Source organism: Mobula birostris, chromosome 1, assembly GCF_030028105.1.
Source record: "Mobula birostris isolate sMobBir1 chromosome 1, sMobBir1.hap1, whole genome shotgun sequence".
Classification (NCBI taxonomy): Eukaryota; Metazoa; Chordata; class Chondrichthyes; order Myliobatiformes; family Myliobatidae; genus Mobula; species Mobula birostris.
Window position 1 is genome coordinate 158,260,625 of NC_092370.1, and position 16,149 is coordinate 158,276,773.

Below are 16,149 nucleotides of genomic sequence, written 5' to 3' on the forward strand. Positions count from 1 at the left end.
ATGAATTCTAACATATTATGATCACTGCCTCCTAAGGGCTCCTTTACCTTAAGCTCCCTAATCAAATCCTGTTCATTACACAGCACCCAATCTGGAAATGCATTTTCCCTAATGGACTCAACCACAAGTTGCTCTAAAAAGCCATCTCGCGGGCAATCTACAAATTTTTACCCTTGGGATCCCATACCAACATAACCTTCCCAATCTACCTGCATATTGAAATCCCCCATAACTATTCTAACATTCCTCTTTTTTCATGCCTTTGCTGTCTCCTGTTGTAATTTGTAGTCCACATCCTGGCTACCGTTCAGAAACCTGTACATAACGCCCATCAGGGCCTTTTTATGCTTGCAGTTTCTTAACTATCCACAGGGATTCTGTATCTTTTGATCCTTTGTCACCACTAAGGATTTGATTTCATTTTTTGTAAACCAACAAAGCCACACCGTCCCTCTGCCTACCAGCTTATCCTTTCAATACAATGTATATCCTTAGATGTTAAGCTCCCAACTATGATCTTCTTTCAGCCACGAGTCAGTGATGCCCACAATGTCTAACTGTGCTACAAGATTATCCACTATATTTTGTATATTATGTGTTTTCAAATATAACACATTCAGTCCTGTATTCATCCCCCTTTTCAATTTTACCTGTGTAACTGGAAATTATGTTCTTACCCTTTCTAAACTACACACTTCATTTACTTATATAGAAACTGCCCCAATCCTCTGTCCTATCACTCTGATTCCCACCCTCCTGCCAAATTAGTAAACCTGCCCACAAGAATAGCAATCCCCCTCAAGTTCAGATGTAACCCGTCCTTTTTGTACAGGTCGTAGCTTCCCCAGAAGAGATCCTAGTGATCCAGAAATCTGAAACTCTGCTCCAATTCCTTAATAAGAATTCCATGTCACTCTACCTGATCTTGTACACAAGGATTCTGAATTGATTTATTGTATGTGTATGCCAAGCTATTTGTCCTCAGCAGGAAAGTATTTGCATTCTAGGGCACTCTTCCTTCTGAGGTCTTTGAAGATACTGCGTCACTCCCTCTGATAAAGAAATTCACATTCTGATCTTACGTATTTGAATCCCAAGTCATTCCACTTTATCTAAGGTTATGAATGCTGTCAATTTCCCTTATAAAGTGTCTATCACAACAGTCTGTACAATATTAGGCACTGCAACAAGAAAGATCACCCGAGTAAACTGTGAATGTGTATTTAATGCAGCCATTAGACACGAGTGAATCTATCTCCAGCTGATTCAGTGCTCCAAATAAATTAGCAGCTTTGTTTGGTTGGAGAAGGAGGAACCAAAATGCTTAAATTAGCCAAGTTGCATTCAGCAACAAACACCAATACCAAAAATGTAGCTATAGATGACTTATAAAATATGACAATCTGATAGGGAGCAAAGGCCACTCTAAAGCAAGACATTACAACCTAATTAATTTGCTGAGATAGAAAACAAATCCAGAAATGAAATACAAATAATTTATCAAATTGGTGTCAACATAAAGTCCACAAGAAAAGCGCTGGTTTAAAAGTGAATTTCTCAAGTTATTTCCAGTTCCTCAAGCTTAACGAACGTGGGGGGACGTCACGTTATGATGTGGGATTGAGACGTGTAAATCCAGCTCTCCCGTAAAAAATCAGCAAAGTACCGTTTAAACAATTAATAAATACTTTCCGAAAACTACTTATAAACTTCTCAAGACTATTTTACGATATGCCTCGTAAACTGCAACAGAAAAAATCTGTTGTTGCGAAGTCGCTGCGAGATGGGAAGAAAAAAGGGCCTACTGCAGCAATGGAGCCTCGGATTCAGGTTGTACCTCCTTCGGAGGAGACACATTTTATCTCTGGCGTAGAAGAACAGGGAGCAATGGCGGCGGTAGCGGCCCCTGGGAAGAAGATGCCGGAATTGCGCATGCCCAAAGAAGTTGGCATGCGCAAATCGATACAACTCAAACTACAAGAGCCGACGGCCACTGCAAGTGAAAGTGACTCAGAGTCAGAATTGGATTCCGCAGAGAATACAGATGAAGAAGAGGAGGAAGAACTGGAAGAAACTGGAAGTAAAGGATGCGATGGAGACATAAGAGAGGCTTTACTGCAAGTAACGGCTGAACTAAGAAAATTAAGAACAGAGCTTAGAGACATGAAGATGTGCTATGATAGAGCTGTGAAAAGACAGGACGAAATGGATAAGAAACTTCAAAAGTTGGAAAGAACAATGAAGCATATTAACGATAGAGTGGAAAAAACAGAAAATGATATGCTTGTCTGGAAAACGGAAAGAAACCAACTGTTGGAGAAAGTGGACGTGTTGGAAAATTTTAGTAGATGAAATAATATTAAAATTGTTGGTCTTAAAGAAGGTATAGAGGGAGACAATCCAATAGAATTTTTTCAAAGATGGATCCCGGAAACTTTGCAAATGAAAGAGGAAAACCGATCAATTGAAATTGAGTGGGCACATAGAGCTCTAAGACCAAAACCACAAGATGACCAATATCCACGATCAATTTTAATAAAATTCTTAAGATTTCAAGACAAAGAAAGGATTCCACAGGCAGCTGCCCAAGCTGCCAAGAATAGAAAAGGGCCATTGATGATAGAAGGGAAGAAATTTTTTTTTCTACCCTGACATAAGTTATGTGCTTTTGAAGAGAATGAGGAAATTTAATCCAGTGCAAGAAGTCCCATGGGATCATGGTTATCAATTTATATTGCATTATTCTGCAACCTTGAAGATTTTTTTGGTTGGCAGAGAAAAAAGATTTTTTGACAATTACCGGAAAGCAGAGGAGTTTGTGCGAGATTCTTTGAATATTCACCAGATACAAGAACAAACCCAGGGGAGTGAGATGGATTGAAGATGAAGATTGGGTCAAGGAATAGACCTGCTGGACTTTTTAAGGCAGATGAATATATAAATGTATTATTAATTATATGAGATAGGGGAAGAAAGGTTAAAATTTGAGGAATATTAGCTGGGAATAGTGACATAAATTTTATATATATATATATATATATATATAAAAAACATTTTTTTTGTTATGTGGAAGCTGGAAGAAATACTGACCGATCGCTACGCTATTCATGTGTGTGCAAGCGTGGCAATAGCCACGACCCGCAAAATGGAGCGGGGTAGTGTTCTGTATCTTTTCATTCACAACATTAGTAGGGGGGTATTTTGTTATTTCTCTTTTTGTATCATATCTATCTTTTATTTCTTTCTTTTTGCCTGGATGATTGGGAGGGAAACACACAGCAACATGGTGAAGTTCAAAGAGATTCCCCAAGGAACTATGAGAGTTGAGAAGCTAAGTAATATTTTAGATTGGAGTAACCTTGTTAAGAATAATGACTAATTTATTGAATTTTTTGAGTTTTAATGTTAGTGGGCTTAATGGACCAGTGAAAAGAAAAAGAATCTTAACACATATTAAGAAAATGAAGGTAGATTTAGCCTTCTTACAGGAAACGCATTTAACAGAAACGGAACATCAGAAATTAAAGGGAGATTGGGTGGGTAGTGTTGTTGCAGCTTCACTTAATTCAAAAGCGAGGGGAGTAGCAATTTTGATCAATAAAACGTTACCAATTAGAATACGAAATGTAATAACCGATTCTGCGGGGAGATATGTGATTATACACTGTCAACTTTTTTGTGAATTATGGACTTCCATGAATATTTATGCACCAAATGAAAATGATGCAAAATTCACACAAGAAGCTTTTTTGAATTTGGCTGATGCACATGAAAAAATATTAATATGAGGAGATTTTAATTTTTGCCTAGACCCAGTCTTAGATAGATCAACTAAGGCTGTCACAAAATCGAGGGTAGTAAAACTAACTTTATCATTGATGAAAGATTTAAATTTGATTGATATATGGAGAAGAATTAATCCTAAAGACAGAGACTATTCATTCTATTCTAATAGACACAAAACTTATTCAAGGATAGATCTTCTCCTATTATCAACGCATATTCAACACAGAGTGAAAAATATGGAATATAAAGCAAGAATATCGTCAGATCATTCTCTTTATTAATGACAATAATAATGACTGATAAGGAAGAAGTGGCTTATAGATGGAGATTTAATTCAACATTATTAAAACATCAAGATTTTTGTGATTTTATGAAAAAGCAGATCCAATTTTTTTTGAATACAAACTCTCATTCAGTGGATGATAAATTTATACTATGAGATGCGATGAAAGCATATTTGAGGGGTCAGATAATAAGTTATACGTCTAAAATTAAGGAAGAATATATGGCAGAACTAGATCAATTGGAAAAAGAGATGACAAAATTAGAAAAAGAATCTCAAAGACATATGACAGAAGAAAAATGAAGGCAACTTGTCAATACGAAGTTACAATATAATACGCTTCAGACATACAGAATGGAAAAAGCAATCATAAGAACTAAGCAAAGGTATTATGAGTTAGGTGAGAGAGCACATAAAATTCTTGCTTGGCAGTTGAAAACATAACAAGCTTCCAAAACAATAAATGCAATTAGAACAAGTGCAAATAAAATTACTTATAAACCTTCAGAAATTAATGAAACCTTCAAAAGTTTCTATTCTGAATTATATCAATCAGAATCAGAAAATGATGTTAATGAGATAGAAAGGTTTTTATCACAAGTAACTCTTCCAAAATTGAATTCGGAAGAACAGAAGGGATTAGATATGCCTTTTACATTAAAAGAGGTTGAAGAAGCTTTAAGATCACTCCAAAGTAATAAATCTCCAGGAGAAGATGGTTTGCCACCTGAATTTTATAAAAAGTTTAAAGATTTATTATTTCCTCCCTTTATGGAATTAATACATCAAGCAGAAAAAATACATAAACTCCCAGAATCTTTTTCAACAGTGATTGTAATAGTATTACCAAAAAAAGACAGAGATCCTTTAAAACCAGCATCATACAGGCCTCTTTCTTTGTTGAACACGGATTATAAAATAATAGCAAAAATTTTATCGAATAGATTATCTAAATATTTACCAAGATTAATACACATGCATCAAACAGGATTTATTAAAAATAGACAATTGGTAGATAATGTAACTAGGCTACTCAGTATAATTCACTTGGCACAAAAAAGGGAGGAGATGAGTATAGTAGTAGCCTTGGATGCAGAAAAAGCATTTGATAGATTGGAATGGGTTTTTTTTATTTAAAGTATTAGAAAAATATGGGTTAGGAACATCTTTTATAAACTGGATTAAAACTTCAAATACTAACCCTAATGCTAAAGTAGTGACAAATACTCAAATTTCAACACCATCCCAGTTAAAAAGGTCAACTAGACAAGGTTGTCCATTATCACCTGCTTTATTTGTACTGGCAATAGAGCCATTAGCAGAACTAATTAGAATTAATCCAGATATTATGGGTTTTAGAGTTAATCAGGAGGAATATAAAATTAATCTTTTTGCTGATGATGTTTTGATTTACTTAACTCCAACCCACAGCATTCGTTACGTAAATTATCTTCTAGATTGGATGAATATGGGAAAGTATCAGTGTATAAAATAAATTGGGATAAAAGTGAAATTTTACCTCTTACTAAAGGAGACTATAGCCAATGTCGATTAGCAATCCAATTTAGATGGCTGGTAAATGGTATAAAGTATTTAGGTATAAGACTTGATAATGATGTAAAGAATTTATATAAATTTAATTATTTACCACTATTGAAAAAATTCAAGAAGATCTTGACAAATGGATGATACCACCAATAACATTAGTGGGTAGAGTCAATGTTGTAAAAATGAATATATTTCCTAGGTTACAGTATTTGTTTCAAACATTATCAATACAATTGCCACAGAAATTTTTTCAAGAGTTAAATAAATGTGTGAGAAAATTTCTTTGGAAAGGTAAGATGTCAAGAATATTATTGGAAAAATTGACATGTAAATTTGAGTTAGGAGGGTTATAACTTCCAAACTTTAAGAACTATTATAAAGCAAATCAACTTAGATCTATTGCATCTTTCTTTGATGATCAAAAACCAGCATGGATTAGAATAGAATTAGATAAGATAGGAGAAAACATACCTGTAGATTTTATATATAAATGGGAATCTAAATGGATACAGGAAAAGAAAGAATCTCCTATATTAAAACACTTGATTGATCTATGGAATAAGATAAATGTTGATAATGAGATAAAGAAATCTTTAGTAGCAAGGAGACCTTTGTTCCAAAACAGACTTATTCCTTTTACAATGGATAATCAACTTTTATATAATTGGTACCAAAAAGGGATTAGGTCTATAGGGGACTGTTATGAACGAGGTATAATGATGTCATTTGAACAACTAAAGAATAAATATAAAATATCAAATAACACTTTCTTTTGTTACCTTCAATTAAGGGCTTACTTAAAAGGCAAACTGGGTCAAACAATGTTTTTGCCAAAACCCAATGAAATTGAAATTTTAATTCAAAAAGGAAAATTTTAAAAAATTATTTCTTGTATGTATAATTTGATTCAAAAACAGACAATTAAACAAGGAATCCACAAGTCAAAACAAAAATAGGAAACGGATCTGAATATTAATATTGATGAAACAAATTGGTCAAGACTGTGTCTTGACAGTATGACAAATACAATAAACGTTTGACTTAGATTAGTACAATGTAATTTTTTTACACCAATTATATATTACACCACAAAAAATAAATATATTAAATTCAAATTTATCTGATCAATGCGTTCGGTGTAATCAAGAAATTGGTACTCTCTTACATTCTACTTGGTCTTGTTGTAAAATTCAACCTTTTTGGATAAATTTAAGAGTCTTATTGGAACAAATTACTGGAACTCAACTTCCACATAACCCTGTATTATTTCTATTAGGTGATATTGAAGGGATAAAACCAAAACTTAAATTGAATAAATATCAGAAAGGATTCATAAAAATTGCATTGGCAGTAGCTAAGAAGGCTATAGCAGTAACTTGGAAATCTGATTCGTATTTAAGTATGAATCGTTGGAACAATGAAATGGCTAGTTCTATTCAACTGGAAAAAATTACTTATAATTTAAGAGATAAGTATGAAACATTTTTGAATATTTGGCGCCCTTATTTACAAAAGATAGGATGGCATATTTAGTTGCTCCGATGATAAAGATCTTGGTCCCTTGGGGAAAGTAATAAATAAATATATTAAATTTATTTTGAATCTCATGGAGCATGTGGAAACCTTCCAATATCCAGGCAGTTCTTTTTTTTCTTCTTTCTTTCTTTTTTTTTTCAGGTAGGAGTATATATCGGGGGGGGGGAGGAGGGTTAAAGGGAGGGGGGGAGGATAGACATTATCTTTTCATGTATTCACTTTGAAAACTCAATAAAAATTATATTAAAAAAAAACTTAACGAACATGACACAATATATCTTTCCAAGTACTGGAGTGAGCCAAACACAGATTGAAAGTGAACAACAGGAGTTCTGCAGATGCTGGAAATTCAAGCAACACACATCAAAGTTGCTGGTGAACGCAGCAGGCCAGGCAGCATCTGTAGGAAGAGGTGCAGTCGACGTTTCAGGTCCTGACGAAGGGTCTCGGCCTGAAACGTCGACTGCACCTCTTCCTACAGATGCTGCTTGGCCTGCTGCGTTCAACAGATTGAAAGTGAGTTGATTATTAAAAATTTACCTCCAAACGCGATATAGCTTGTGGCCCAAAATTCTCGTCCTCAGCTGCAGCATTTTCCTCAACTCGTGTCTGCATTGCCATTTTGGAACTGAAATTTTAAAAAAGTTTGCAATGAGATTCTGCAAGAATTTCATTATTAAAATTAGACTGATGTGGAAGAGGACTGTGCATTTTAAAGAATCATAGATACTGTTAATAAAAGATAAACTGAGTACCATCATCTTTTAAAGGTGTTGGATATTCAGCTATTTCATCCAGTTGCTCTTCAGACAAATCCAAGATTAAAGGAAAAGAGGTTGGAGTTTGAGAAGCTGGTGAAGAGGATGAAGACATGAGAAAACAAGGTAAAGATGAAAGGAGATACAAATATCAGCCTGAAGAATAGGCCTTGAAAAAGGTACACAGGTTGACAGACAAGGACCAGAAATAGAAATAGAATAGAAAAAAAAGAGAATATTATGGTGATCTGTGGTCCTAGGATCATCCATAAGCTCACTTTATGTTTGGGCAAATTCAGCAAGTACAAGGTCCACTTTTCCAATGTCTGCAGTCAACAACAGGCACTCCCCCTCATGGAATCTATATACTACTAAAACTCTCATGCTCTGTCTGTTTGTGACCTTCAATTAGCACAAACAGTGCATTAAAGCGGCACTTTTTTTTGGCTAAGTCTAATTAAAATGCGCTAACCTACAGAATGCAGGCAAAGTTCGGAGTTATATATTTGTATAAAATTGCTCATTCGCCAAAAATCAACAGGCTGCCTTTCACCTGAGACCCAATCGGCCATCATGGAAATCGGGACGCCACAGCCTGACGCATGCGCACAGCCAGCCTCAGTAGCTTTGGTGTTACTGCTTCCTATCTTCTATCAAACATTAGGGTAAAAATATATGGACAGCCTAATTATGCCGCGTGGAAAGAGAAGAGGGGCATTATGGTCAAGAGATGACGCCAAACGTCGTCGGGAAGCGGCAAGGAGAGGGAGAGAACAACAATCAGATGAGGCCAGGGCCGCATGACTCCAGGATCAAAGAGTCAGGACAAAAAAGATGAGAGAAGACGAGACAGAGGAGGAGAAGCATGCACGTCTCCAAAATGACAATAGGCACAGACGGAGGAGAGAACAAGAATCCGATCAGGTCAGGGCTGCACGACTCTAGGATCAGAGAGAAAGAACAAATGGTAGAAGAGATGAAGAGACAAAGGATGAAAGGGCTGCATGTCTCCAGAATGACAAAAACGGGCAGTGGAGGAGGAGAGAGGAAAAAAGGAAAGATCAACTTGAGAATATGCGGCACAGAGTAACTATTGTGAGAGTTGCTGAAGACGACAATGGTTGCTTTCGACGATAATACCTCGACAGAGAAAGAGCAAGGCAAAATGCATGACTCAGAAGCCGTCACATTTCTGCTGATGTTGGTTCGATGACCAGCGTATGCCTTCTCTGTCATGCCTTCCTATTCACTGGTGAAACTGCACATTTCTGCTGTATGAAGGGACAGGTCAGGATAGGCAATTTGCAGCCTCTACCTAATGAACTCCTCAATTTGTACAGCAATGATGAACCTATCGCAAACGAGTTCAGGAAGAGCATCAGAGAATACAATTGCCTCTTCCAAATGATATCCTTTGGTGCCAAAGAAGTCATTCCAACTTAGGAATCGATGGAATCCTTCTGTGATTATTCAAGGCCAAATTCATCATTACATCGGACATTTAATTCCACACCCGACCCAGCAAGCCGGATCCCTTCAAATTTACTTCATGGATACTCAACGTTTATTCATATTTGTCTTGTTATGCGTCTTTCTTCTTTAATAAGCTGAGTTTTTCTTCTTTAATTTCCAAATCAAAGAGATAGCAATAGCATTCAGGAAAATTTAATGTTCATTCTGGTCACATCAGACTGCACTACCCTTCTCTCAAAGGGTGCCCCAACGGGTCATACAATCTAACCTTGTAGATGACGAAGCAGCAGAAGCTCAGATCTTCACATTTTCCAAAGACCAAAGAAGGTAGCACCATATTTAAATTAAACAAACGCTGGGCTCAGGCATTAAAATGAGCACAAATGTGTATAATCTTTTACTTAGTATGAAGAACACCAGAATCAGAAGTAGGTCATTCAGCCCCTTGTGCACACTCTACCATTCTATGTTAAGGCACACCTTTTACATCAGCCCACTTTCCTGAACTGACTTCATATCTCAGGATTCTCCCAATACTCAAAAATCTCCCTGGTTCCGGCACAGAGCTCTGTATCATCTATATCATTGTAAAATGTTTCAATTTTTGGAAAACCAAAGCAGGCAATTGTTGGCCAGAGTAACAAGGGTGGCATGATTGAACCTGGTCAGGTGTCAGGTTTCTCAGTGGGAGAGCATTTTGGAGATAGTGATCACAATTCTATCTCCTTTACCATAGCACTGGAGAGGCATATGAGCAGACAAGTTAGGGATACGTTTAATTGGAGTAAGGGGAGGTATGAGACTATCAGACAGAAACTTGAAAGCAGAAATTGGGAACAGATGTTCTCAGAGAAACGTAAAGAAATATGGCAAATGTTCAGGGGATATTTGCGTGGGGTTCTGCAGAAGTACATTCTAATCAGACAGGAAAAGGATGGTAGGGTACAGGAACCGTGGTGTACTAAGTCTGTTGTAAATCTAGTCAAAAAGAAGAGCTTACAAAAAGTTAAAAAAAACTAGGTAATGACAGAAATCTAGGTTATAAGGCTAGCAGGAAGGAGTTTAAGAATGAAATTGGAAGACACAGAAGGGGCCTTGGCAGGCAGGATTAAGAAAAACCCCAAGGTATTCTACAAGTATGTGAAGAGCAAGAGGATAAGACGTCAGAGAATAGGACCAATTAAGTGTGACAGTGGAAAATTGTGTATGGAACCAGAGGAGATAGCAGAGGTACTTAATGAATACTTTGCTTCAGTATTCACTACGAAAAAGGATCTTGGCAATTGTATGGATGACTCGCAGTGGTTTGAAAAGCTTGAGCATGTAGATATTAAGGAAGAGGATATGCTGGAGCTTTTGGAAAGCATCAAGTTAGACAAGTCACCGGGACCGGACGGGATGTACCCCAGGCTACTGTGGGAAGTGAGGGAGGAGATTGCTGAGCCTCTGGCAATGACCTTAGCATCGTCAATGAGGATGGGAGAGGTTCTGGAGGATTGGAGGGTTGCGGATGTTGTTCCCTTATTCAAGAAGGGGAGTAGAGATAGCCCAGGAAATTATAGGCCCGTGAGTCTTACTTCAGTGGTTGGTAAGCTGATGGAGAAGATCCTGAGAGGCAGGATTTATGAACATTTGGAGAGGTATAACATGATTAGGAATAGTCAACATGGCTTTGTGCCTTATGAGCCTAACTGAACTTTTTGAGGATGTGACTAAACACATCGATAAAAGTAGAGCCGTAGATGTAGTGTATATGGATTTCAGCAAGGCATTTGATAAGGTACCCCATGCCAGGTTTATTGAGAAAGTAAGGAGGCATGGGATCCAAGGGGTCCTTGCTTTGTGGATCCAGAACTGGCTTGCCCACGGAAGGCAAAGAGTGGTTGTAGATGGGTCATATTCAGTATGGAGGTCGGTCACCAGTGGTGAGCCTCAGGGATCTGTTCTGGGACCCCTACTCTTTGTGATTTTTATAAATGACCTGGTTGACGAAGTGGAACGATGGGTTAGTAAATTTGCTGATGACACAAAGGTTGGGGGTGTTGTGGATTGTGTGGAGGGCTGTCAGAGATTACAGCGGGACATCGATAGGATGCAAAACTGGGCTGAAAAGTGGCAGATGGAGTTCAACCCAGTTAAGTGTGAGGTGGTTCATTTTGGTAGGTCAAATATGACTGTAGGATATAGCATTAATGGTAAGACTCTGGGCAGTGTGGAGGAACAGAGGGATCCTGGAGTCCGAGTCCATAGGACACTCAAAGCTGCTATGCAGGTTGACTCTGTGGTTAAGGCGGCATATGGTGCATTGGCCTTCATTAACCATGGGACTGAGTTTAAGAGCAGAGAGATAATGTTGCAGCTATACAAGACCCTGGTCAGACCCCACTTGGAGTACTGTGCTCAATTCTGGTCGCCTCACCTCAGGAAGGATGTGGAAGCCATAGAAAGGGTGCAGAGGAGATTTACAAGGATGTTGCCTGGATTGGGGAGCATGCCTTATAAGAATAGGTTGGGTGAACTCGGCCTTTTCTCCCTGGAGCGACAGAGGATGAGAGGTGACCTGACAGGGGTGTACAAGATAATGAGAGGCATTGATCATGTGGATAGACAGAGGCTTTTTCCCCAGGGCTGAAATGGCTAGCACGAGAGGGCATAGTTTTAAGGTGCTTGGAAGTAAGTACAGAGGAGATGTCAGGGCTAAGTGTTTTACGCAGAGTGTGGCGAGTGCATGGAATGGGCTGCTGGCGGCGGAAACGATCGGATCTTTTAAGAGACTCCTGGATAGGTACATGGAGCTTAGAAAAATAGAGGGCTATGGGTAGCCCTAGGTAGTTCTAAGGTAAGGACATGTTCAGCACAGCTTTGTGGGCCGAAGGGCCTGTATTGTGCTGCAGGTTCTCTATGTTTCTACGTCAAGAAAATTTCTTTCACTTCAGTTCTGAACAGCTGATACAACATCTTGAGAATTTGACTCTGGTTCTAGATACCCTAGCTGGAGAACAACACCCCAGTATCTGCCCTGTTGTGTTACTTAATCTCATACTTTTCAATGAGATCACCTAACTCAAAAGAAATCCCAGGGGACTGTCACCTGGCCAACCAGTTGCTGATTCGAAAACTTGCTTTAACATGCCAGACCCTCGTACCTGTAACTCCCTTTAAATCCACTTGGTTGCTTGCCATGTTCACGTGACACTCACCATTTCCATTTTCTCTGTTTCCCTGGAAAGTTATACCACTGTGCAATAACTATAAATGAACTGAAGGTGTATATGAAAATTAATTGAATAACATCCAATAGTCCAGAAAATGTCAATGCAGCAGGCTTAAATATGCTAAATTACCAGAATTTTACCCTATTATATTTATTTTCCTCATTCAAATTGATGTACAATGTCAACAGCTGGGACTTCAACACCCAACACTCAGGCACCACATTAATATTACAAACTACCAAGGAGAAAATGACCCTTTCAGTAAGAGACAGGACCGCCATCAACATGGCACAGCAACGTCAAAGTCCATCCCAAGACAGTTCATGGTCAGCAGTAAAACTCAACTTTACGCTGGGTAGGAACATCTGAGTCGATCGCTCACAGTCCTTAAATCCACGAGCTCAGCACTGAATTTTAAAATAAGGCTTCTTTATTTGGGACCTGGCTCTCACTTGCAAGGACAGAATTTATTATGCACCCCCAATTGTTCTCAAGGTGCTGGTAAGATGATACAAAAACCTGAGAACATAAACCACAAGGCCAAAGGGCACTTCTATACCACTCGAATGGACTTTTCATATACCAAAGATCTTGAATCTCGTCTCCCTTTGGATTTCAATTGTCAACCTCCACTGCACCAGAGATGTACCATATGTATCTGTGTTACAAACTGGTGTGTGAACATTTCAGTAATGATGATCCACTGTTCACCTCTGGTCATTTTTAAACGGTGAAATGCAGGCACTTCTATTTACTCTGGGAGTTCAACGCCATTGTGATTGCAGCTGTAAACACCCCTCCCTATGCTACTGTTGAGGAAGCACTGAGAGCACTGCATGGCACCATCGGAGACCTGCAAGCCCCACACCCTGATGATTTCTTTATTGTTGCTGGCAACTTCAACAATGATAACTTGAAAACCGTTCTGCCGAAATTCTTTCAGCATGTTGACTTTGCTACCAGAGGTGAGAACATGTTAGACCTGGTTTATACCAATATCACTGGTGCAAACATGTCTGCTCACCAGCCCTACGTGGGACACTCTAACCACTTACCAGTTATGCTAAGTCCTGTGTACAGATCACTGATCAAGAAAGTCAAACCAGTTCAAAGAGAGATAAAAACATGGCTAGAAGGAGAACCTCAGCACTGTGGGACTGTTTTGAAAACATGAATTGGAACATATTCAGGGAGGTGGCTACCTACGACCATCATATTAACATCAATGAATATGCAAAATCTGTGACTGGCTATACAGTCGGCCCTCCTTATCCGTGTTCCGCATGCGCGGATTCAACCAACCACGGATCGGGAAAACCCAGAAGTTGAGCATTGTTCGCTACTTGTGTTGTGAGCGAGAGGAAGGAGCTTAAGGCTAGTAAGGGATGGCTGGCTAGCTAGCTATGTAAAGCGCTACAGCCTCAAGAACTTAAAGATCATGGGAGGCAGCATCAGCATTCCCAGAAGAGCTATGATAGTTGCGTCTGTACTGAACATGTACAGACCTTTCTTTTGTCATTATTCCCTAAACAATACAGTATAACAACTGTTTACATAGCATTTACATTGTATTAAGTATTAAGTAATCTAGAGATTATTTAAAGTATATGGGAGGATGTGCGTAGGTTATATGCAAATACTACACAATTTTATATAAGGGACTTGAGCACCCGCATTTTTTTGGTATCCGCGGGGGGGGGGTCCTGGAACCAATCCCCTGCGGATAAGGAGGGCCGACCGTATAGAGAAGTACATTGAGGACGTCATCACACAATTCAGGCGTGATCACTGCTGAGAGATCAGGATGCTGCCTTCAGATCAGGGAGAGGATGGCTCCCAAGTCAGCAAAAGCTGAACTTTCCCAGCAGGAAAGCAAAATGTGATTATTCATAGAATAGAATAGACAGCCATTTGTGACACCAGGAACACGAGGTGCATGTGGAAGGGCATCAGAGCATAACAGACTACAGGTCCACCTTGTGTACCAACGACAGTGACACCTCTCCTACTGATAGGCTCAACATCTTTTGCACATGGTTTGATGCAAGGAACGATGTGCTGGGAAGGAAGACCCCCCCCCCCCCCGCCACCTCCCCCTAGGAACACTGGCTGGCTGCAGCTGATGTGAGAAAAATCCCAGTCAGCATCAACCCACTTAAAGCTGTAGGGCTGTGATAACTTACCTGGTTGGGTACTGAGGTACTGTGCAGCCCAGCTAACAGAGGATCTAACAAACATTTTCAACATCTCTCTGCAACAGTCCACTATTAAGGTAACCACCATTAAACGGTGCCCAAAAAGGTTGCGATCAGTGCCACTACGTCCAGTGGCACTGATCGCAACAATAATGAAGTGCTTTGAGAGGCTGGTTATGGATTGCATTAATTCCTATCTTCCTCCTACAATAGACACTTTCCAGTTTGCTTATTGCTCAAGTCAGTCCACTGATGATGTCAAAGCCTCTTCACTCCACTATGTCCCGTCCCAAATGGAAAATGATGCCTCATATGTCAGGATGCTGTTTATCAATTTCAGCTCAGCATTTAATACAATCATCCCTCAGAAACTGGTGGGTAAACTGTCCATGTTGGGTCTCAACACATCTTTCTGTAACTGGATCTTGGACTTCTTGACAGAAAGACCACAAACAGTTTGTGTTGGCTGCAACATCTCCAGCTCCAATGCACTGAGTACTGGTGCCCCCATAGGGCTGTATGCTCAGCCCACTGCTGACATATGACTGTACTGATAGATCTAGCTCAAATCAAATCATCAAGTTCGCCGATGACACAACCAAGGGGGGCCTCATCAACAACAATGAGATGACTTACTGAAAGGTGATAGAACAGCTGATGAAATGGTCCAAAGACACCTTGAGTCTCAAAGTGGACAAGACCAAAGAGATGACTGTGTATCTCAGGAAGGTGCAGGCTGACTACTCCTCACTACACATTAACAGCTCCTCCAGGGAGAGAGTTAGGGGCACCAAGTCATAACGGATGATTTTTTACCCTCAATACCGCCTCTTTAGCCAAGAAAGCACAGCAGCACCTCCACACCCCCCACAACCAAATTAATAAATTTTTACATCCTAACCAGCTGCATTACTGTCTGGTACAGGAAGTACAAGGCATGTAATCACAAATCCCTACAAAGGATTTTGAGGACTGCTGAGAGGATCATTGGGCTCTCTTTTCTACCCATCTGAGATATTTATCAGGAATGCTGCTTTTGCAGGGCCCTTAGCATTGTCTCCCATCCATCCAACAATCTCTTTGAGCCCCTATCATTAGGCAAGAGGTACAGTAGCATTAGGACGAGGGCTGTTAGGACAGGAAACAGCTTCTGCCCCCAGGCAGTGAGACAACTGAACTCCCTGCCACACCCAGGTTTCATCACATATGGAGCACCAATAGCATATTTTTAAAATTGTTATAAATACACCCTATTGTTAACTTATTTGTGGTAATATTACCACACATGTGTGTGTGGGTTATATGTATTAGTGTTGTGCACCTTGGTGTGAAGGAATGCTCCTTTGTTTAGCAGT

At 39.3% G+C, this 16,149-nt stretch overlaps 1 protein-coding gene across 1 annotated transcript in view; it reads right to left on the reverse strand.

Annotated features, from left to right (window-relative positions):
• rad51 (RAD51 recombinase) overlaps window positions 1-16,149 on the reverse strand; it is a 62,831-nt gene that overhangs the window by 45,128 nt on the left and 1,554 nt on the right. Inside the window, exon 2 of the mRNA XM_072264829.1 lies at window positions 7,694-7,781. Within this exon, the coding sequence (XP_072120930.1) occupies window positions 7,694-7,774 (81 nt within the window). The 5' untranslated portion in view covers window positions 7,775-7,781. The remainder of the gene's footprint in view (window positions 1-7,693; window positions 7,782-16,149) is intronic.